The sequence below is a fragment of the Heterostelium album genome, assembly GCF_000004825.1.
Source record: "Heterostelium album PN500 unplaced genomic scaffold PPL_contig25, whole genome shotgun sequence".
Taxonomy (NCBI): Eukaryota; Evosea; class Eumycetozoa; order Acytosteliales; family Acytosteliaceae; genus Heterostelium; species Heterostelium album.
In genome coordinates, this window is record NW_008805102.1 from 81,258 (window position 1) to 104,313 (window position 23,056).

General features: G+C 33.3%; 10 protein-coding genes across 10 annotated transcripts; 4 read left to right on the forward strand and 6 right to left on the reverse strand.

Annotated features, from left to right (window-relative positions):
* Nucleotides 1-35: 35 nt before the first annotated feature.
* rbbB (ARID/BRIGHT DNA binding domain-containing protein) lies at nt 36-3,849 on the reverse strand (the record flags this gene model as incomplete). Its single annotated transcript, XM_020582459.1, has 3 exons — nt 36-335; nt 756-1,471; nt 1,545-3,849. 3 exons carry the CDS (start codon nt 3,847-3,849, stop codon nt 36-38), a joined length of 3,321 nt encoding a protein of 1,106 aa, XP_020427159.1.
* A 1,154-nt stretch (nt 3,850-5,003) lies between these two features.
* anapc10 (anaphase-promoting complex subunit 10 family protein) lies at nt 5,004-6,041 on the reverse strand (the record flags this gene model as incomplete). Its single annotated transcript, XM_020582460.1, has 5 exons — nt 5,004-5,076; nt 5,205-5,303; nt 5,375-5,538; nt 5,606-5,666; nt 5,761-6,041. The coding sequence occupies 5 exons, from the start codon at nt 6,039-6,041 to the stop codon at nt 5,004-5,006; spliced, it is 678 nt and encodes a 225-aa protein (XP_020427160.1).
* Nucleotides 6,042-6,323: 282 nt separating this feature from the next.
* On the forward strand, nt 6,324-8,544 carry med1 (putative mediator complex subunit 1; the record flags this gene model as incomplete). The annotated part of the gene is made up of 3 exons (XM_020582461.1): nt 6,324-6,531; nt 6,604-6,743; nt 6,847-8,544. The coding sequence occupies 3 exons, from the start codon at nt 6,324-6,326 to the stop codon at nt 8,542-8,544; spliced, it is 2,046 nt and encodes a 681-aa protein (XP_020427161.1).
* A 50-nt stretch (nt 8,545-8,594) lies between these two features.
* Nucleotides 8,595-9,980, reverse strand: PPL_11713 (uncharacterized protein; the record flags this gene model as incomplete). Its single annotated transcript, XM_020582462.1, has 1 exon — nt 8,595-9,980. One exon carries the CDS (start codon nt 9,978-9,980, stop codon nt 8,595-8,597), a length of 1,386 nt encoding a protein of 461 aa, XP_020427162.1.
* Nucleotides 9,981-10,245: 265 nt separating this feature from the next.
* PPL_11714 (uncharacterized protein) lies at nt 10,246-10,783 on the forward strand (the record flags this gene model as incomplete). Its single annotated transcript, XM_020582463.1, has 2 exons — nt 10,246-10,494; nt 10,760-10,783. 2 exons carry the CDS (start codon nt 10,246-10,248, stop codon nt 10,781-10,783), a joined length of 273 nt encoding a protein of 90 aa, XP_020427163.1.
* A 161-nt stretch (nt 10,784-10,944) lies between these two features.
* On the reverse strand, nt 10,945-12,667 carry PPL_11715 (uncharacterized protein; the record flags this gene model as incomplete). Its single annotated transcript, XM_020582464.1, has 2 exons — nt 10,945-12,481; nt 12,579-12,667. The coding sequence occupies 2 exons, from the start codon at nt 12,665-12,667 to the stop codon at nt 10,945-10,947; spliced, it is 1,626 nt and encodes a 541-aa protein (XP_020427164.1).
* A 556-nt stretch (nt 12,668-13,223) lies between these two features.
* Nucleotides 13,224-14,993, reverse strand: PPL_11716 (glycoside hydrolase family 25 protein; the record flags this gene model as incomplete). The annotated part of the gene is made up of 2 exons (XM_020582465.1): nt 13,224-14,666; nt 14,757-14,993. 2 exons carry the CDS (start codon nt 14,991-14,993, stop codon nt 13,224-13,226), a joined length of 1,680 nt encoding a protein of 559 aa, XP_020427165.1.
* Nucleotides 14,994-16,151: 1,158 nt separating this feature from the next.
* On the forward strand, nt 16,152-17,338 carry PPL_11717 (uncharacterized protein; the record flags this gene model as incomplete). Its single annotated transcript, XM_020582466.1, has 2 exons — nt 16,152-16,391; nt 16,469-17,338. The coding sequence occupies 2 exons, from the start codon at nt 16,152-16,154 to the stop codon at nt 17,336-17,338; spliced, it is 1,110 nt and encodes a 369-aa protein (XP_020427166.1).
* A 321-nt stretch (nt 17,339-17,659) lies between these two features.
* Nucleotides 17,660-18,844, forward strand: bzpE (bZIP transcription factor; the record flags this gene model as incomplete). Its single annotated transcript, XM_020582467.1, has 1 exon — nt 17,660-18,844. The coding sequence occupies one exon, from the start codon at nt 17,660-17,662 to the stop codon at nt 18,842-18,844; it is 1,185 nt and encodes a 394-aa protein (XP_020427167.1).
* Nucleotides 18,845-18,984: 140 nt separating this feature from the next.
* PPL_11719 (uncharacterized protein) lies at nt 18,985-22,752 on the reverse strand (the record flags this gene model as incomplete). The annotated part of the gene is made up of 11 exons (XM_020582468.1): nt 18,985-19,421; nt 19,490-19,756; nt 19,830-20,148; nt 20,229-20,396; nt 20,636-20,698; nt 20,789-20,918; nt 20,976-21,066; nt 21,165-21,336; nt 21,407-21,598; nt 21,672-22,104; nt 22,208-22,752. The coding sequence occupies 11 exons, from the start codon at nt 22,750-22,752 to the stop codon at nt 18,985-18,987; spliced, it is 2,817 nt and encodes a 938-aa protein (XP_020427168.1).
* Between the last annotated feature and the right edge of the window lie 304 nt (nt 22,753-23,056).

Below are 23,056 nucleotides of genomic sequence, written 5' to 3' on the forward strand. Positions count from 1 at the left end.
TAAACTATTATTATTATTTGTTTGTTTATTTTGTTTTATGTTTTAATTGGACTATTTTTTGATGAGGTTGGTGATTTCGGATTGGAATTTATAGGTGAGCTTGGTGTTTTCTTTGTCGGTGTTTTTTGGCTCTTTGAGAATATCAGTGAAAATGATGGTGTTGGTGACGTTTTGTTGGATGAAGGTGTTGGGAATTTATATACAGTGCTGATGGTACCAGTGTTTTTGTTGTTGACGTTGGTCGATCGAGTGGCTGGATGATGTGCTTTGTCCTCTGCGAGTTTCTTTTTGACGATATCGATTGCCGCTTCAATCTCTTTGAGTGACTTGTTGATCTTTAGTGATTTCTTGGTGATTTCGCAGTCACAAACATGTTTCAAACACTTGACCACTGTTTCGTTGTCGTCGTCTTCCTCTTCGCAACACTTTCTGCAGTGGATGTACGAGAGATAGCAATCGGCTTTGCAAATCGAGCACTGCTTGACTTGATCGATGTGCTCAGGCTCTGAAAAGTCGCGGAATACCTGTTCGGTTTTGATGCCAAGCTTCTGAATCTTCTCGCGGAGTCGCAGCTCGTTGTCGCGCATCTTTTGCAGACAGGGGTAGAGGAACCGCGACAACTCTACGGTTGGATTCTGCAGTGAGAGCATCATCATCAGTTGATCGAGACAGAAAACATTGCTACGACTGACCTCCTGGTAGTGCTCGGTCGACTTGATTCCGTAGGGCAGCCAATCGGGTGGTGCAAAGTTTACAGCTTCGGCAACTGTGAATCCATGACTGAATCCTGCGTGATAAGCCTGTGGGAATGTAATAACAAACTCGCCTGGACCTTGGAGAGTACGACAAACTGGCACACCAGCATCGGAAAGCGCAATTGGCGACATCATGGTGATGAGTAAATAGAGGAGATTCGGTGTCTTTTCAAAGAGCTGTGGAAGGGAATCGCGCATCACCTTCTCAAAGAGCTCGGCTTGCTCTCCCGATACACCGTACCACGTCTTGTAGGTTCCAGTGTGTAGGTAGTTGATCGAGTAGAGATAGTTGTCTTCGTTGTGCCAGCAGAACGATGAGAACAACATGCCGATGTACATCATCGGATCGGTCACTCCACTCACGGGCTCAGTGAGATGAGAGAATACCGATCGCTGCATCTTTGGCAGAGTATTGAGATTCCAATGCTCGTCGCTCGGTGTATCTTCATTGCCATCAAAGTTTAGCACACGTTCAAATCCACTGCCATGAGTACGCACATCCAAATCACTGCCATAGTGTACTTGAACATTCTCATCACCATTCTCAACGATTCTCCAGAATTCACTCTCAACTGAATCGGGATCGTTATTATCATTTGGGAACCATCGCTTTGCAAACTTTGACGACAACAGCTCAAACTCTTCCAAACTATAAATATTACCTTCATAGAATCCAAAATCCTCTTGTTCTTCATCATCATCAAATTCAATTTGTTCTAATAAAAATAATAACAAACAGTTAATAACTTTATAAATATATCAATCAATCAATCAATTTTAAATACTAACCTCCAAACTGTATACATTCAGAAATAAACATATCGATCATTGGTGGAAACTTTTTGTTTGGTTGTGAATTGACCATCTCTTGATATTCTTTCTTCTTGTGAAGCTCGTAGGCATAGAGATATTTGTTGTAGAGTCGTTTGAGTGTTTGAATTGGTTTTGGACACTGGTCCGATACCTTTAGACCAACGAGAATCTCTTGCCATCCATTGCCACGAGTCACCTCCCACAGTCCACCACGACGATTGACCTCTACAAACACCTGATACAAATCTAGGTCACGACCATCGTACTGAGGGAATGCGGTCATTGTTTCACCGTGATCCTCGAGGAATCCACAGAGCTGTGCAACAAAAACTTCGCTCGGACCTGACCATCTTGTTTTCAACTGATGGATATTCTGTACTTTCGTTTTGAATTTGAAGTTCTTTGGGTCCATCTCCTTCATGACAGACTCTGCCTTGTAGGGTGGAACGATCTTACAGATTCCATACTTCTCGCCGATCGGACGGATCTTCTCGATGTAGGCCAGCGGGTATCTAAACTCTTCGGCAGTCGGATAGAATACCGGTGCCTCTTGAATCTTCCAACGCTTCACCTTTTCTTTGTCCCATGGTTTCGCTGCTTTGATATCGACTGGTTTCGGTGCCTGTTTCAACTTCTTTTGTTTGTTTGGCGATGATGACGATCCATTGCTGTCGGCTGGACCATCGCTTGACAATCTCTTTAATCTCGATTCCTTTGACATCAAGACACCCGACATCATCTTACCAGAGGATCGACCACTCGCCACAACATTTGTAGTTGCCGACGACTCCTTTGTTATCAAAGATGAATTTGAAGTGGATAGAGGTGATTGTGAGAGCAATGAATTTGATATCGACGATTCATTTGTATTGGATTGAGCAGATGACGATGCAACCTTTGCTGTTGTTGTAGTTGTTGTTATCATTGTTGTGGTTGTTATGGTGGATGTAGTAGTAGTTACATGATTGACATCCTCTGCTTTCGTTTCCTCTTGACTACTATTACTATCGATTACCATACCATCATTGTCATTGTCATTGCTATTGTCATTGTCATTATCATAGTCATGATGTTTATGATGAACATTATGATTCATATGATTTGACGATTTTGAACCTAAATCCAAACTAATAACTTCTACTTCTTCATCTTCATCCTCTTCAACTTCTTCTGCTTCTTCTGCTTCTACTTCTTCCTCTACTTTCTCTTTCAATAATGAATTTAAAATGTTTTGCTCTTCTTCATCTTTTTCTTCCTCTTCTTCTTCTTGTTCATCCTGATTATCCAATTTGCTTTCAATGTCATCATGTGATTTTGGAGGTGATAGAGATAATTTCAATGGTGATGATTTCAAAGGTGATGAGGCTGCTGCCAACTCTTTCTTTAAAGGTGATGATCTTTTCTTTGGTGGTAACTTTTTCTTTTGTTCTTCTTTCGCTTTAAGTTGTTTCTCTCTTTCAACTTCACTATCATCTGATTCTTCTTCTTCTTCTTCCTCTTCTTCTTGTTCTTGTTCTTCTTGTACTTCCTCTTCCTCTTCCTCTTCTTCTTCTTCTTCTTCCTCCTCTTCTGTTTCTTTCTCTGATCCTACTTCTGATTCTGAATCTGATTGTGATTCTAACTCTTCATCATCTTCAACTTTGTCTTCAATATCTGATTCTTCATCCATTTCCGATTCTGATTCTATATTTTCAATAACTATATTTGCTCTTGATGCTTTTACTTTTGATGTCTTTGTTTTTGTTGCTGTTGTTGTTGTTGGTGGTGGTTTTGTTGCTACTGCTTTTCCTTTCTTTCCTTTTTGATTTTCTTTTACTTTCGCTTCGATAATTTCTTTAACTTTTGGTTTCGCTGCTTGTTTCGCTGCTGACTTTGCTGGTGATTTAGCTATTGGTTTTGGTGGTGGTGATTTCGCTGCTGACTTTGCTGATGATTTCGCTATTGGTTTCGGTGGTGATTTTGCTGGCGATTTAGCAACAGGTTTTGCTGGTGATTTTGCATTCATCTTCTTTGGTGTTTCTTTTTTGATTTCCACTAGCTTGACTGATGGACGAATCTTTCCACCATTTCGTTTGTTCGTTGCAGATTCGATGACTTCATTTGCAGCGATAGCGGCAGCACGTGGAATTCTCTGACCGGGCACAGGTGTCTGAAGAATGGCCCTCATTCTAAGTGGACCAGCTGTATTCTCGCATTCTACCTTGTGTTGACGTAGACCCGCCGCTGGAACTCTGACATTACAAATCGGGCACACAGCCATAGATCTTTTACTTCCACTCATCCTTTTCTTTTCTTTTCTTTTGATCAATCAAGAACTAATCAAATTATCAAAAAAAAAAGTAAAAAGTAAAAAGTTGTTTAATGTTATCTGATTATAATTATTATTATTATTATTATTTTCTTTTTAAAAAATAAAAATATTAATAAAAAATTTGATTATATTATGTTATGATTTGATTTGATTCGATTTGTTGTTATAAAAAATATATATGATATGATATAGGATAAATATAAATAAATATATTATGTTGATGAAATGTGTTTTATCTAAAAATTTTATTAATTTTTTTTTTTTTTTTTTTTTGGTTGAATATCTATTCTACCCAATTGGATTTGAATAATAATAAGAACCAAACCATATATATCTGGAAAGAGAAATGTGGAACATTAAAAAAAAAAAAAAAAAAATTTGTTATTTTATTTTTTTTTTTGTAATATTATCTAATTCTAATTTCTTTTTTATTATCTCGCACAAAACATCATCTTTTGTTTTTAACGGACAAAAGTGCACAAAAATAAAAAATTAAAAAAAATAATAATCGACAGCAAAATTTTTGAATAAAAAAAAAAATACAAAATAAACAAAAAAAATTCAATTATGTTTGAGCGAAAAGTAAATGAAAGTGTTGAATTGCCATGACTTTGATATCAAAAAGTGGGTTAGATTAAAAGTTTGATTTTAAGTGGGTGAGTGTGTATGTGGTGAAAAAACAAAAAAAAACAAAACAAAAAATTGCAAAATAATAATAGTTGTTGTGTGTAGTGTGACTTCACTGTCAATTAAGTGACTATCAGATTGTTTGATTGATTGGATTTTTGTTGATTTCGTGTACCAATTGTGAGATAAAGGGGAGAATAGATTAGTATAACATAATTAAATGTGCACATTTAATTTGTTAAATGGAAGGTGAGCTGAGTACTTGATCATGATTAGGTAATTACAGGTGGTTGGGCAAGGCAATTTGGTTGTTTACACAAATATGATTGTTTTAAATTTGTTGATTTAAACCCAATAGTAAACAATTAAATGTTTAGTTTTATGACAAATCTAACTATTGATTCTGAGTGTTGTTTATGTTTTTTGTTATATCTATCTACTTACTTTCTCTCGCTGCGGCTCTACTCCCTTTTAGTTTATATTTACAATCTACCTATCTATCTGATGTTGTTATAAAAATTGAATTCTGGTTGTGAAAAATTTGGAATACGTAGTTTAGATTCCAAAGTTCTAAAATGAAAGTATTATTATAAATTATCGTTTATTAGTTTATTTATTATTAGTTTTATTTTATTTTATAAATACTATAATTGTAAAATATGATTGTTGTTGTTGTATTTATTGTTTTTATTACTTACACTTTTTTACCTAAAACTTTAATTTGACGAACATGTGTATCTCTACCATTTTGATGATTGGCAATGATTGAGATCTGTAGTAAATTTGCTCTCAATGGCCTTTGAGGATAGAAAATTAATTAGAATATGAATGGCTGTTAAAAAAAATAAAAAAATTAATAATACTTTACTTTTGTTTTTCATTTAATAATGGTATATTGATCCATCCATTCGGTTCCTCTAAATCAGTATTGATAATCTCTTCCAAATCATGAAAAGTAGATCCTATCTTTATGGATATCTTTGAAGGTGTATAACTCTCATCCTCTTTGAAATCTGTATACAATAATAAACTCTACAAATATTATAACATATAATTAATATATATTATATGATTTTTAATGTTGCTAAAATTAATTTACCTCTATTTCATATCTACGATTGAATTGTATATTTATAGTATGTGGTTGTGGTGCATCTGATCTAAATGGTAATAATAATAATAATAATTTGTTGTTATTTTCAAAACTGAATTGAAATTTGATTAGTTGTTAGTTGTTAGTTGTTAGTAACTTACTGCCAATAGGTTGATAAGTTCTCATCCAATAGTTGTTCGATTCCAAAACCAGGTTTCGCAGAGGAGAGTGTCCATGTTGCATTCTTTCCTATATCTACAAGACCGATGAACTCTCTCATTATAGAATCTATCGATTCTTTTGCCAGTATCTGTTGATCCTTGTTTTGATTTGCACCATTATTGTTACCGCCACCACCTGTACCATTGTTATTCACATTACCACCATTATTATTATCATTGTTATTTGCTGTTTGTTGTTGTGTATTTGTATTTGTATTCATTTTCCTATTCTATATATCTATCTATCTATCTATCTATCTATCTAATCTATCTTTATATCTATAAAAGTATAAATATCTATAATTGAACAAGACTGTCTGACTAATTCTATTAATGAAAAAATAAAAACAAGTTAGTTTTTTTGAAAAGGGAGGGAAATTAAGATACATCATCAAATTCTTAAAAAAAAAAATAAAAGTGTGTGGGTGATGTGATGATCAAATTTGATCATTTCTTTTATTAATTAAGATCTGATTATTAATTCTTAATTAGTAAAATATAATATGAATATACTAAAAGATACAACTATACAACATAGTCTAGATGTATTATATTCAACTTATCATTCGTTGTTCAATGATTTAGGTATCACTGCAACCGCTACCAACACAAATGTACCATATATACCATCTACACCATCATCGTCAGATTCACAACCATCATCAACAACAATAACATCGAATATAGATCAACAATTTAAACCGAATCTATGTAAGCATCTATTATGTTAGTTAATATCATTAGAGTATACTCACAATCATCTAATTTGATATATATATTTAGTTCATCCATATTCACCAGGAAATATTGATGAAAGATGTAATACACTTCAAAGATTATTGGAAACAATGAAATTGACATTTGCTCAATACCGACAGTGGGAAGGTGATAAAGATCTACAGAAATTACTTACCAATCAAAGAGTATGTATTTTAAAGACAAGTTATTGATTGATTCTTTTTTTTTATTTTTTTATTTTTTTGGGACAATGGTTATTTACTTACTGATTGTTTTCTTATTTCTTAGCAATATGTCAGTACGAATTTAAAGCTGAAACAAATGTTAAAGACCAATGCAGATTGTACATTGCTCGGTAAGATTCATTTGGAGTCGATCTCGAAGGATAGCTATCGTCGTCTCGGTTTGTTGATATGTCGGTTGAGTGAAACGATGACCGATCTCGATAATCGCTACGGCAGTTACTCTGATCTCCATGAGTTGACTGCACTTGCCAAGACCGATCCAGCGGAGATCTCACCGGATCAGGTCTACAGTTGCAATATCTCCTCTTCGACATTCCTGCTGGATATCTTTATCAATGGCGATGGCACCGTCAAAGAGGTGAAGCTGGTACACATCTCAATGGCAACCGGTGAGGATAAAGAAACCGATGAATCGATCAACAACGAGTTGACAACGGCACTGCGCAACAACATCAAAGAGTTTGATGCGAAAATCCGAAGAATCTGTCAACAGGATCTACTCTTTAGAAAGTTCCAACACGTCAATCTACAACAAGCACTACAGGTACTACAAGATGATTTCCTCAGCATCGGAAAGAAACATCAAGAACAACAACAACAACAAGCTATTGATATTGGCGATGAATTGGAGTTGTTCAATAGTGGTTATGGAAAGATATCTTTGGATATTTGTGGTGTTAAATCGGTTTACTATACAACTTTACAACAACGTTTGTCACATGAAGGACAGTATTCACTGACGCTTGATATCGAAGAGGGAAGTAGAACTTCAATGTATCAACTTACACTCACCAGTCAGTTGTCAGAGGATGGACTGTCGTTCATTCCACATCAACAACAACAACAGCAAATACAAAACGAGCAACAAGATGTCAATAGCTTAATCAATTCCAATGTTAGATTGGTGGTAAAGTTGGATCCACCTATCAACATTACCATCGGTACAATGACAGAGTTGCTACAGTGTGTCGGTGTAAAGAGTAATCCAACTGCCTCCAGCTCAACCAATCCCAATGCAATGTTAGAGAATCAATTGGTTGTTTCAAATTGCAGCAATGGAAAGAACAGCAGCAGCAGCAGCAACACTCAAAATAACAATAACAACAACAATAGCAATACTTTAGAGCAAAACGATATAACAGTACTGGGTGATAGACAACGTTATTTCTATACTGGTGGTGAATATCATCCTGGCATTGAAGTATCTAGAATACCGATTGAGCATTGCAGTCAACTACTACCAGTACTTCAAATCCTAAGACAACAGATTGTCTTTAACCTTTTATTTAAGAGTTGTTTTACAGCTTGTCCTTTTACAAACAAACCAACATCAACAACTAATAGTTCATCTGAAGTTGATTCAGATTCAATGAATATTGAACAACAACAAAAACAATCACCATCTTCATCACCATTACCATCATTAACAACAACAACAACGACAACAACAATTTCATCAAATCAAGATATACCAGTATTCGAAGTAATGGTACAACCACCATTTTCAATTAGTATTACATTCCTTCAACCAAACAAAATAGATTTCAACTCTGTTGATATTCAGATTGGACCTGGAGGTTACATAACTGCAACCATCGATAACCCAACAGATGACCAGCCACTCTGTTCAAATGAATATCTAACACAACTATTGAATGCATCTAAATCCATTCCAATAACATTTTCATATCTATTTAAATCATCAACAACAACAACAAATGAAGAATCAATGTCAATATAATATAAAATAAAATAAAATTTAATATATAAATAATAATAAATTAGTATTTATTATTTTAAATTTGTTATTATTGATGGATAATTATTAGTTCCACCCAATTCTATCATATCAAGTTGTTCTTTTTCGTCATTGGCAGCCTCTGGTTTCCAGAAGGAATTTGAGTAGTTTATGAAAATTTGCTGACCTTTTGGTATGAATTTGGTTGCTGTGATGATAGCTTGTTCTGCACCGTACTCAAACATACAGATCGACTCTGCATTGGCGTGTTTCGATGAATGGTTGATCATACCACCCATCGATCGATAGCGATAGGCATCCAAACCGAAATCCTCCATCGATGTCATCATGTTGTAACAAGCGGTGACCATCGATTCGTTGTTAGTGAGACGTCCACCGTACCGCACAATGAATTGATCCTTATGAATATCTCTGGCTGCGTAGACACCCCAACCAACCTGCTCGCCAATCCATCCCAATATTACATTCTCCTCACCCCCGGTCTTATTTATCAAATCGAGATACTTTGATCGGAACGCCATGTCGGCGTTGATCTCCATCGAACTGAAACACATCTCCACCAGGTAGTTGGTGGTTGCCAAGATTCGAGGACAGTAGACAATCGAGAGTTCTCTCTCTAACCGATCGATTGTCCATTGCTGGAGTGCACTGTCGTTCTTGTAGTTGTAGATGGCTACGGATGCGGGTGGCATCGGTTGCTTTGGCAATCCACGCAAGTACGCATAGTCAATGGGTCGCGCACGGAATGCATCGCTACAAATCGGGTCGGCACCGTTCTTCTCGAGTAGCTCTACCATCTCTGGTCGACCCGCCATCACAGCGATATGAAGTGGCGTCAACTTACTGATGGGGTCGGGAACATTTATCAAAACTCCGGCACCCTTCTCCAGCAGCGTCTTTAGAATCTCTACTTTACCGGTGGCAGTTGCAAACAGTAGCATCATACGATTCATAATTACAGCTGGATCTTCAACAATCGTTGTTTTACTCTCTGATTTATTCTTATTCTTTTTATTCTTTTTATTATTATTATTAGTTGTTGTTGTCTTTACTTTTGTTGTCTTTTCTTGTTTTGGTAAAAGGTTTGTAAAGAAATTCGGTCCGTTTCTCTTTAGATCAGCTGATATTTGATAGTTTACATTGGCAATGTCTCTCTCTAGTATAAATTCTGTGAGGGTTGTAAGTGATTCAGCAAATACTGCCTTTGCAACCTCACAATATGTATCACAGAAATAGATTGATTCTTTCTCATCAAAGATTGATTTGATAAGTGATGCTATTGATGTTGTTATTGTTTCATTATTTTTGTTATTATTGTTTTGTTCAACAGTAGCAGCAGCAGCAACAACATTATTTGTTACACTATTGTTATTATTATTATTATTATTTTCATTTTTTAAGATATCTGTTGAAGACATTCTTTCTTTTAAATATCTAATAATGACTTAAAAATACAAATCAATCTAAAAATGTTTTTTTTTTTTTTTCGTTCGTTTATTTCTTTAAATTTAAGGTTGTTTCACTTTTTTTTGTTTTGAAGTTTTTGATAGAAAAAGTGAAAATTAATATGTAAAAATTTTAAAATAAAATAAAAGTGAAAAAAGCCTCATTTTAATTTTATTTCATTTCAAACATAGATTTTAATTTATATATTCAATATAATTTATATTAAAGAAAAAAAACATGTACTTTGGAAATGGTTCAACACGTAACTATTTATATATGAAGCATTGTGCAATATGTGGAAAGAATGCAGTAAAAGAATATTTCTCACAGACCTCAAGTTATTATAGGAACAGAGCATCTGCTAATTATAATTTCTGTAGTAATGGATGTATGGAAGAATTTGATAATACGAGAAAATGCAGATACTGTAGTTACTACGAAAAATTGGTACAGGTGCCTTGTGGATTCATGCTTTGCACCAACTCTGTCAGTGAACTCGGTTGTCTTCAGCGCTATTTCGGTGTAGAAGAGAAGCGAGTCGTTGAAAGGATACTTGAGAACCTCAAAGACAAACTAAAGAATAAGTTTAGCGATGAATCTATCGAGCTGTTCAATGCCAAAATCATAAAGAATATGGATGACTATGTTGATACGCTTGCAGTCGGTGAGCCCGATGAATTTCTAAGGAAAACAAAAAAACAACTTAAAAAACTGTACAAACTAGAGGAAGAAGAAAACTATATATATTTAGATGAAGAGGAACAAGATGAGTTGACAAATGAAATTATCATTGAAATAACAACTTTTACCGAGCACCAATTTCGAGCAATACAGAAATTCAATCAAATTCTAAAGGAAAATAAAATAGAATATTCAACATTTAATTAGATTTATTTAAATGTTTATGTTTGATTCGTTTGTTTCGTTTGATTATTATTATTTGGTTGAAAGTGAAAGTGAATCGATATGTAATGTTAATACATCGATTGCTTCAATTGAATTCAATGTACTAACTGACTTTTGATGTTGCTGGAGTTGATCAATGCTGAGAGTAGTTGCATTTTGTAGTACCCATTCCAATGTATAGCAACTATTGTTTTTCAAAAGATATTTGATAAGGTCATCGATATTCATTGATTTCAAGTGAGTCTTACACTGCTCACTCTCTTTCTCTGCTAGGAAATCAACCAATTCATAGGCATTCGATTGGAGTGCTCTGCCGAATGACTGTAGACTAAAAGTTCTGGCATCTTCGATACCTGTCAGGTTCTCGTGTAGCCATTTGACATTGCCAAGATGTAGAGAACCGACAGCAATATCGAATATTTGTTCGTTGAAACCATATAGATTGTCCGGTCCATTTCTACTGTAGAGATATTTCACCATTGGCAGAGATGTCGCTAGTGCCTCAATCAATGCGGATTCCGAGCATTGCAATCCAGTGGTTTCCTCCAACCATTGTAGCATCTCGACAAATCCAAGTTGTGCAACATGATCTAGCATCTCAACCGACGGGTTGAATTCCTCATTTTTATTCTTGTGCAACCATTTCAACATGTTTAGATGATTGGCACTAATAGCATTATAAAATGCATTCTCCGTGCAACCTTCATTTCGATTTGCATGGAGCCACTTGACAATTTCCAAATGGTTTTGGCCAGCAGCGAGATCCATTGTATCTTCATTACATCCTTCAGTTCGATTTGCATGGAGCCACTTGACAGTTTCCAAGTGTCCCATTTCAGCGGCATTTGTCATAGCATCTTCAGTACATCCAATAGTTGTATTTTCATGTAGCCACTTAATAAGCTCGAGGTTTCCAAATGCCGATGCTTCATTCATAGCATTGACTGGACACACGCATTTTCTTTGATACAACATCTTGAAGATCTCAGTTCTATCTGGTGCTCTCGCTGCAATTCTAAGGTAATCTCGCGACTCCATATTCATAGGATAGTTCAACTCGTCCAAAAGAAACTCAATCACCTTTGGCTGATTGCCTTGAGTTGCACAAATGATCATATTGGTTCGCGCCAGGTCTTGCGAGCGGTTCTCTAACAGCCACTTTATGATATCGATACGTCCGAGGTGTGCGGCATCATTATAGACGTTGCCACCAAACATTTTGTTGTCAATCTTATTCACTTCCTCACCGCAGCTATCGAGCTTTGCAGAAATGAATTTCAAGAGCTCGAAATTTCCGGAATACACCGAGAGTGACAACGCACGGTTCAATTCCCACTGCGATTGATTATCTGGGAATCGTTGGAAGAGGTATTCCACCATGTCAAGTCGACCATACTGTGCTGCAAACACCAAAAACCGGTTGAGTACGCGATCGAATGGCGATTCATTCTCCAAGTGACGATCGATCTTGTAGAACTCCAAGAGATATTCAAGCATCTCTGTAGTGCCACGTGCAATAGCACATTCAAACACACCCATTTTCTCTAGTCTTGCCTTCCTATTGCTTCTGTCATTTAAACATACTTTTAGTGAATCGAAATAGTTGTAATATGCAAGCAATTGCGGTCGTTTTGTGATCTCACTCCATTTCAATTGCACTTTACTGTGGACTTGAAATCACAGAAACTTCTTTAAATATTAAATTTTGAAGAAATAAATTATTGAATACTTTTGAGAATAAAATATTATCCATTTTTATTTATCTCTATCGTATAATCTATATCTGTTTTGTTCCAGAGAGTCAAATGAAAATGTTTATTTATTATTGTTGTAAAAAAATATTGTGAAAAAATCAGATTCGGATTGTTTTAGTTTTTCCAGTTAACCAGAAAAAAAAAAAGATATTTAAAAATTTATCCAGATATATAGATATTTATATTTTTTTATTTTGATTTATACAGATATTTAAAATATTTTATAATATTTAAAATATCTTTATAAAATATTTTGAAAATCTTTATTTCAAAGCTTTGTGAATGATATTCAAACTTTAATTTCATTAAATTTCTTATTCATTTCAATCCATAAATTTATAATTAACTATTTATTATATATTTGTAATCTCAATTTATTAGTAAACAATAATTTAAATACAAATTATTAAATATTGGTTTTGTTATTTACAATAGCGCATGGATTGCGCCAAAAATACTTTTTTTTTTTATTAGAAAAAAAAAATTATGTTTTATTATTATTGGTTTGATCACTATCTTTTGTGATGTGTTGTATAATATTATTATTATTATAGTTTAGTTATTTCCGGAAATCGATGAATGTGGTTGTGCAGATGAACCTGATCCTGATGAGGACATGATGGTAGCTGGTGCGTGTGGTTGTGCGCTCGATACACTGGTGGTATGTGAAGAGGTTGGTCTGTGTGGCATGTTATAACGACCGGAGACCGATGAATGTGGTTGTGCACTCGATGATGACGATGATGATGACGAGGTGATAGTTGCTGGTGCGTGTGGTTGTGCGCTTGATACACTGGTTGTGTGTGTAACAGTTGGTCTGTGAGGCATAGCCGAGGAGGCACCTGAACCTGAACCCGAAGCCGATCCAGATCCAGATCCTGGACCTGAGGAACCGGATGATCCTGGACCTGAAGAGGCGTGGCTATTGTCTGAACCGGATCCCGATCCTGATCCTGGACCAGAGCTTGCGGCAGTACCGAGCATAGTGTTGAACTTGACTTCTCCTGAACCAGCTGAACCACCTAACATTGTGTTAAATTGTGGTTCTTTTGGTTTGACTTCTCCTGAACCTGCTGAACCTCCAAGCATTGTGTTGAATTTTGGCTCATTTGGTTTGACTTCACCTGATCCGGCTGAACCTCCAAGCATTGTGTTAAATTTTGGCTCATTTGGTTTGACTTCTCCTGATCCGGCTGAACCACCCAACATTGTGTTGAATTGTGGCTCCTTTGGTTTGGCTTCACCTGATCCGGCTGAACCACCGAGCATGGTTTGGAATTCTGGCTCTCTGTGGGTGGTAGATCCTGAACCTGATCCACTTCCTGAACCAGATGCTGAACCGCTTGAAGCAGAGGTGGATGATCCTGAACCAGATGAGGCTGACGATCCACTACCCGATCCAGAGGCAGAGGTAGTAGCTGATCCGGAACCAGATGATGCTGATGATGATCCACTTCCTGAGGAGGTGGTACCAGATCCGGAACCTGATGATGCTGATGATGATCCAGAACCAGAGGTACTACCAGAACCTGAGCTGGTGGAACCCGATGAACTTGAACCGCTTGATGCTGATCCGTCAAAGTAATCGAGATCGACAGAGACACCACATTGGTTGGTGTTACCAACGTATTGCTTCATCTCTGGGTTGTTCCAACCACCGTATTGGTAGGATTTGGTATCGGTGAAGGCAGCTACACCATCGTAGTGAGCGTACCACTGTGGATAGGAAGAGAGTGATGTGAGTGAACCGACGGTTTCTGGCCATTCACCGAGCGATGAGTAAACACCGACTCTGACACCCAAAGAAGCGGCGGTCTGGACAGCCTCGACAACGAAGGCAGCGTTGGCACTGGTGCTTCCCCAACAACCGTTACATTGTTCAACATCGATCCAAAGAGTACCAAAATTGGTACCACTTTGTTTCAAATGACTAACAATCTCTTGGATGACATTGGACGATGGTGAATTACCGGAACATTGATTACATAAAAATGCATACTAAAATTATTTATAACATGAAAAATAAAATAGAAAAAAAAAACAATTAGTTATTTATTTCTAAATCTATATCTAAAACTACAAACTTACAAGATCAATAGTTTGGAAACCTGCACTTTGAGCAGCTTGGATGGCACCAACGACACCATTGTTCAAACCGTATCCACCTGCCCACACTTGGATGATTACACGTTGATTCTTCTGAGCTAGACAAGACCATTGTGAACTTGTGATTCTGGTTGAAGTTGAAGATGAAACATCAATACCTAAATCTGCATTTGCAATTGCCAAAACTGTCAAAAACAATAAACAAATAAATAATTTCATTTCTCTCTATATGTCTCTATCTATATGAATATTATATATCTTGATAGTAAAGTCGTAAAAAAAGAAAAATTAAGATTGATTTTTTTTTCTCAAGATCAATCCATCTTAAATAAGATGAAACGAACAAATCAAACCCCGGCTAAACAGTCCTGTTCAATGAAATTTAGTAAATTTTTTGTTTGATTGCGAAAATTCGAAAACTTGACACTCTGATTGTTACAAAAAGTAGTTACAAAAATCTGTATACCATTCCCAAAACAAAAAATCTTGAAAATATCTTTTTTAGAATGCTAATTTTGATAAAAATTTTACAAACGTTCGCGATATTTCGATTAATGTAGAAATGGATTGATGGTTTTCAGAAATTTCTTTAGAGTTTTTTACAGATGAAAAGTTATTAGATTTTTTTTCATTTGCTATGACTTTCGGTTTTATAAGATGATTCAGTTTTTGATAAGATGATAAGATGGGTGAAAATTCAATTGAACAATTGAATGATTGATTAATTAATAAAAATAAAGTTATTAATAGATCTAGATTGATTTAACTGTCGCAGAAAAAAATGAAAGAAAACTTTTAAATTTAATCTTCAAAAAAGGAAATTTGAAGATCTTTTTTTTTCTTAAATAAAAAGACAATACTTATATTTTGTGATTATTGATGAGGTTTATAAGTTTTGAAAAAAGAATTTAAACTATTTTGTTTTTTCATTTATTCACTTTGAAATTGTAAATTTATATAACTCTCTTGATTATAATTCGGAGCTCTAACATTGAAAGACTTTAAATATTTTGATATCTTTGATTTTTTCAGAAAAATTCTGATTTCTAAGGAATCTTGTTTGGTTCGGGAATTAAATGCTAAAACAAATAAATAAATAATAAATTCTTGGAATTAAAAAAACAAAAAAATAAAAAAAATAAAAATTTGAGAAAAAGCAGATTATTTCTTGCTTATGCTCGCAAAAAATAATGTGTTGGCAATGATATTACAAAAATCTAAAAAAATGTAAACTTAAAACCAATCTTTATAAATATATCTTTTTTGAATCAATTTGTAATATATTAATTAAATTATTCTACTTTATTAAATTATTATTATTTGATATATATATTTCATTTTTCTACTTTTTTTTCAAAACAACACAACAACAACAAAATGACAAAAGGAATCTACTTGCACCTCCCAATCGATATTGACACTTCGAAAAGCTATGAAATACCAACTATTGAGAATCAAAAGGATGTATTGATTGAGGCTATTCTCAGTGCTCCACAAGAGCCAGAGGAAGCAGCCAACCAACAACCACAACAGAGCAATGTTAACTCATTTTCCTTTGGTAACTTTGCTAATAACAATAATAGAAAAGCAACTCAAGAAATGAAAGCAGAGGAAAAAGTAAGTTGGTTATTACTATTTCAAATTGAAATCATTTCAATATTAATCATTATCATCATTATTATTATTATTTTTAGATTATGAAAGCTCAACACTTCAATTGGATTGATATCATGTCTTTTTCACATAACGTTGCATCCGCAGCTGGATCGAAATCTTTAAGATCTAAAAGAATCAAAATGGTTAATGGCGATGAGGAAGCTCATGTTGGTGAGTTTACTTGCACCAAGTTTGTTTCTCATGCCACACCATCGTTGAACTACTTGTGTTTGAGACGTGAGATCATTCCACATGCTATAATCCGTATCTTGGACAAGATCCAAAAGGATGAGGATGCCTTCAAGATCAACATCATCGAATATGAGTTGCAATATGTGAGAGTCTCACACGTCTCGGTCAGTGGAGGAACCGGTGGTAAACCAGTGGAGACTCTCTCACTCTCGCCGCGCGTCATCAAGACAAAGTACATCGACTTGAATTTCCACACCAGGGAATTCGACACCTATCAAGTCTACCATTGGGACACCATCACCAACACCGGTTCCAAGACGATATTCTCGCAGGGCAGCGCAACCAAATCGCTCTTGGAGTACGCCAAGAAGCGTTTGATGATCGATCTCGACTCGCAGGATCCATCGATGATCGCTCTCATCAAGGAACTCGGTCTGGTCACCGACTACGAGTTGCCCTCGGAAAAGCTAGAGTCACACACCATCAAGATTTCCGTCTCGAAAGAACCGATCACATTCAAGCGAATCACCGTGAAATCACTCACCATTAAATCAGTGATTGCCGCCATCGCAGAGAAACTCGCTATTCCCGCCCAATCAATCACCAACCTCTTCAGCATTGACAACAACAACACCGAAATCGAAACAGACGAAGATCTCCAAGGAACAACATCAATTCTATTCAAACAAGCCGGTGGAAAGTTCTATGGTTATTAAATCAAATCATCAGTCATTAACCACTACTAAATTTAAAAGATCTATGACACCCCAAATCAATAAAGAAAATCGATCAGTTTTTTTTTGCAAAATCTTTTTCTAAAAATTAAATTTTTTTTTTTTTTTGACAAAATCTTTATAAAATTGGTTTCAAAAAAAATAAATGACAAAACAATTATCTGTTTCCTTTTTTTAAAGAAGTGTGCTCCTTCTTTTTTATCCTGTTTTATCAATAATTAATTAATAATTAATAATAATTTTTTAATTTTAATTTTAATTTGTTTTACGTCATTATGACGATGTAATGTATTGAAAATTATCATGGAGAATCAACATCAACAACAACAAACATTCAACTATGGTTTATATGATAATGTTAATATTGATAATATAATTAATAATAATTTCGATAATAATAGTAACAACAACCATCATAGTAATATTTCTATAAATAGTATTAATGAGAATCATAGTAGTAGCGGCAGTAACAATAGTCATAGTTATATAAATCCTGATTTAGATATAAATAATATAGTTGCATCAGCTGTCAATCATAGTCATCTAAATAATCAAAACGGAAAGAGTGCATTGATGGCACAACAATCGACAACTACCACTACAACTACCACCAACGGAAACAACAACACTAGTACGAACGGTGGTAGACAACCAACAAGAAAATATAAGAAACAAAAAGATAAACTTGCAGAGCTGGGCATACACGTTGAACTATCATCTAAACCAATAAAGAAAGAAGATGCAAACGGCAGTGGCGGTGTTGTAGCGAAACCAAAACGTGGACCAAAGAAGAAAGCTGCTGCAACAGCACCACCACCAACTACTACAACTCAAACTGTTAATAATAATAATGAAGATAAAGAAGATAAGAAAAGAAAAAAGTCGGCAACAGCTGCTGTTGTTCCACCCTCGAGATCGTCGTCATCGACGATGATGTCGTCACACGACGATAGCGATGACAGTCACGATGACGACGACGACTACTACGACGATGAACACGATCATGACCACGATCATTCCGACGACGATCCAAACGACAACGAAGACCAAAGAAAACGAAAACGTCTACTGAAGAATCGTGAGGCGGCACAGCTGTTTCGTCAGCGTCAGAAGGAATACATCAACAATCTCGAGTCGAAAGCAAACTCACTGCAGAGTTCGAACGATCTCGCCAATTCAAAGGTCGAGCAACTACTCATGGAGAACGGTGCAATGAAACAGCAGGTGGCATGTCTAAAGACATTTGTGAAACAAGCGGTATCTTTCTCAGTGTCACCGACCGTACTCACACAACCATTGCCACCACAACTAACATCTATGCAATCTGCAACCTTTCAACAGCTACAACAACAACTTCAACAACAAACTCAACAGCAACAGCAACAGCAACAACAACAACCACTTCAACAACATCAAACAAATCAACAACAATATTTTAATAATTCATTGAAATCACCTTTAAAGATACCAGATGTTGCACCTGATTAATAATAATAATATTACTTTAATAATAATTATTATTTTTTCACTTTATTTTTTTAAATATAAAATATATTAAACAAACAAATAAATTTATTATAAACATTTGTAAATATAAAAAGTAAAATGCGCTTTGGTTTATTATAAATTTAATAAACTGATCTTGATCTCTTTGGATTCGTTGGTTCTATATCATATTCAGATACTGCTTCAATATCACTATTATTGATATACATATATTCTACATCCTCTTCTTCGTCACTTGAACCAAGTGATTGATCTACTAATTCATAATAAATATATTCTTCTTGTTCTTCATTTTCTACATCTACTACATCTACTACTTCTGCTTTCTTATCTTCATTATTGACATGCTTTCCTTGATCATCATCATCTTCTTCTTCTTGAACAATATTGTATTCTAATTGTTTTTGTACTGCTTGATCAAATTGATTTAATATATTATTAAAATTATTATTGTTGTTGTCATTATTATTATTATCATAAAGTATAATTCTTTTATCATTATTATTGCTTTCTAATTTATCATTCAATACTTTATCAATTTCTATCATAAACTTGTTATCTAAATGTGATAGAATAAAATAATAGTTTAACTTTTTTAAATATAGATTATAAAATATAATATCTTACCTTTAATACTTGCAATATATGTTTTATAGTTATTTACATTGTTGTTGAGCGATTGGGTGTCTATTGTTGGTCTATTTGATGGTTGCTCTTGTTTTTGTAGTTGTTTCTCAACGATATTCTTAAACTGTTGTAGTAACTTGATTGATTGTTTAGATTTCACAGTTGATCTGATGGCAATAGATATCAATTCAACGATTTTCAACAAAGGAAAGTAATCAAACAATTTCCATTTCTTTAAGTTTAAGCATAAGCATAATGTATTACCATCTATTATTAGAATGTTTTATAAAATAATGTTACTTAATTAAATAATAATTAAAATTTAAATATTTAAACTTACATCTTTCAAAAGTTGAAATAATTATTAATAAATGTATTAATATATCAATTGATATATTTCTATGACCACTGACTTTGGATTGTGAAAGTAACTCTGCTTTTGAGAAATAGTAATCGCAAATACTTGTGATTATCTTTGATTTGCTCGTGGCGTTTGAGTGGTTCTTGAAGCAAAAGAAATACTCGAGAGTGGTAATCATAGAGCTCACTAAAAACTTTTGTTTTATCTCTGTTTCATTTGCCAATATATCGAATGTCTGGTGAGATTCGACATTCAAATAATCCGGTTGGAAGTATTTAATTGTCAATTCATTGAATCCCTAAAATGAATAAAACAAACATTATTGATTAAATCAATTAGTAAATAGCTAAAAATAATTCTATCATTATTATTATTTACCATTTGAAATATATTATAACCATGATAATATAATTTAATAGTTCCACAGTAAATTAAATCTCGGTAATCCTTTTGAATATGAAGTTGATTCGATTTGATGTAGGTAGTGAAAATATTGTAATGACTGATCAAACCAGTTGATTTAACAAGTAATAAATCAAATATTGTCTAGAGAAATAAATAAAAAATAATTATATTAGAATTGTACACTTGAAAGAACAAGATTGGAATAGCAAGTTTGTTACCTCAATAATTCTTCTCTTTACTTTTACAGATAGATCAGTGACAGTCAAAAGTTGAAAGAATTTAATCCATATCATTTTGGTCTGTAAACATTGATTATCCCGATCCAAAACGATGAAGAGAAATGCACATCCAATAGAAATAATGAGAATCTCATCATCTACACTCTCACCTAAACATGGAAGAAAATAATCTAAATGTCCAATGAAATCTATTTCACTCTTTGTCTAATAAATTTATAAATATAAAAAATAAGTAAGTAACCATTCTTCCTAATTAATAGTGTCTTGTATTCTAATTAAAAAAAAAAACATTACCATATAAGAATGATCATAATAATTCTCAATCAAACAAAGAGCATGATATTTTCTGATAAAAGTAAGCTTCTTCTCTTCATCTGAGAAATCCATTGGTACTTCAATATCAGAGATAATATGTAAATAGAAACTAGTTTTAAAATAGGTTAAGTCATCTTATATAAATACTAACAATTACTTTACTCACCTATTGAAATCAATCCATTTAAATGATTTAAACAATGACATTAATTGTAATTTAAGTGATATATCTATATCCAAAGAGAATAAGAATGGTTCTATAATTTTGTTTTTAATTTAGTTTAAACTAATTTTAGTCTTTATGTTTTGTACAAGATAAATTTGTATTATTGTAATGATTGATTGTTATACATACCAAACTTGGCAACACAACTATCAATAAAATGAGGAGTTGATATCGAATAGTTTTTTAATATCTTTACAATTTGTATCAATATAAAGTTATCATTTGAACAACTATCGATCAACTTTAACCATTCTTTGGCACTTGGAGTTATCTCTTCTAAAATATCATCCAATCCGTCCAACTTTTTTTTTAATATATTTATAGTTAGAATAAAATTAATTGAGGCATTGTCTAATTTAATTTAAACTCACACTAATATTATCTCTTGTGAAATCAATGAAATGTCTCCAACAAAATAAAGAAGATGGAGTATGTTGATCAACACTCTCAATTTCAAGATTCAAATATTCATTGGTATCTGGGTAGTATCCATCGTTGAACAAACTATACAATATCTTTTTACAAACTTTACTATTCTCTGTTACATTCAAACTACTTATTAACTTTAAGAATAAAGTTAGTTTGTTAGTTAGTTTGTTTGTTTTATTCCATAATATAAATATATATTATATTTACTTTGACAATATCTAAATTCAATTCTTTCAACCAAGTGTTGATAATAAAATTCTTTACCAGTTTGTAATGTTGAGGACTACTACAATCGAAGATACCATCACTCACCAGTAACAATCTAGATTGTAAACCAATGTCATCCAATGAGAATTGACTGACTCTCTTGAGGATATTGATTCTATCATCTATAGTCAGTTTGCTGCTGTTGTTGTTGTTACTGTTGTTGATATTTAAAAGGAATTTATCTAAATAATTGATTGATATTAACATATTCTTTTCGATATAGTATCTATGACTATCAATTTCCAACTTGATCGACTCATTCAATAGATTGGTAACTTCCAACCGCTCATCTTCAAATCTCTGAAGTGAAATCAATGCTTTCAAACTAACCAATCTAATACAATCATATTTATGTAATCTTTGATCGTTCAATCTTTTAAAAATCGATTTGAACAATCTTTTACTAATAACAATAATTATTATTATTTTATAAAAATTAGTAATTAATTAATGAATAACTTATTTTATCAACTTACCTATTTATAAAGCTGTTTGTTAATGTTGATATAGATGTAGATGTTGATGATTTATAAAGATCTAAAATCGATTTAATGATTTTAGGTAAAATAAAGAGGAATGGTAATTGATCATTATTATTTTTTAACCATTTCGAAACTCTTTTCAGTAATGTATTTGAGAATGACAATGAAACCGATAGTCTTGCATAGAATGACAATAGTTTATTCTGATTGCTATTAGTTGTATCGTCACTATCATCATTATTCACCACTCTTCCGTTTTCCACCACCAACTTTAAATAATCGATCAACACTGAATAAACTGTATCTTTATCTTTTTGATAAAGTTTCGTAATTTCATCTATATTCTTATTGATCTCATAGCTCTTTACAGTATTAACAAGTATTTTTTTAATTTTTATCTTTAAATTATCATTACTATTATCATCATCATCATTATCATCATTATTATTTTTGTTATTATCATTACTATTATTATTATTATTATTGTTGTTGTTATTATTCTTTTTAATTCCATTATTATTATTTACACTTTTATTCATTATTATTATAATCTTATAATCTTATTATATAACAATGATAATAAAAGTAAAGTAAAAATAAACAAAACTCTGTGTATAGAGATTGCATTATTAATTATAATATTGAATTTAATTGCTACATTTTAAATTTCCTAATAAATCTATGTAGATTTTAAATGTTATATAATTTATTTATTAAGTATTGTTTTTATTAAAGAGTGCAAAGGGTTGGTTCAAAAAAATAAATAAATAATTAATATCAAACATTAAGTTTTTTTTTTTTTTTTTAAAAACATTTTTTTTTATTTTTACTATTTTTTTTTAC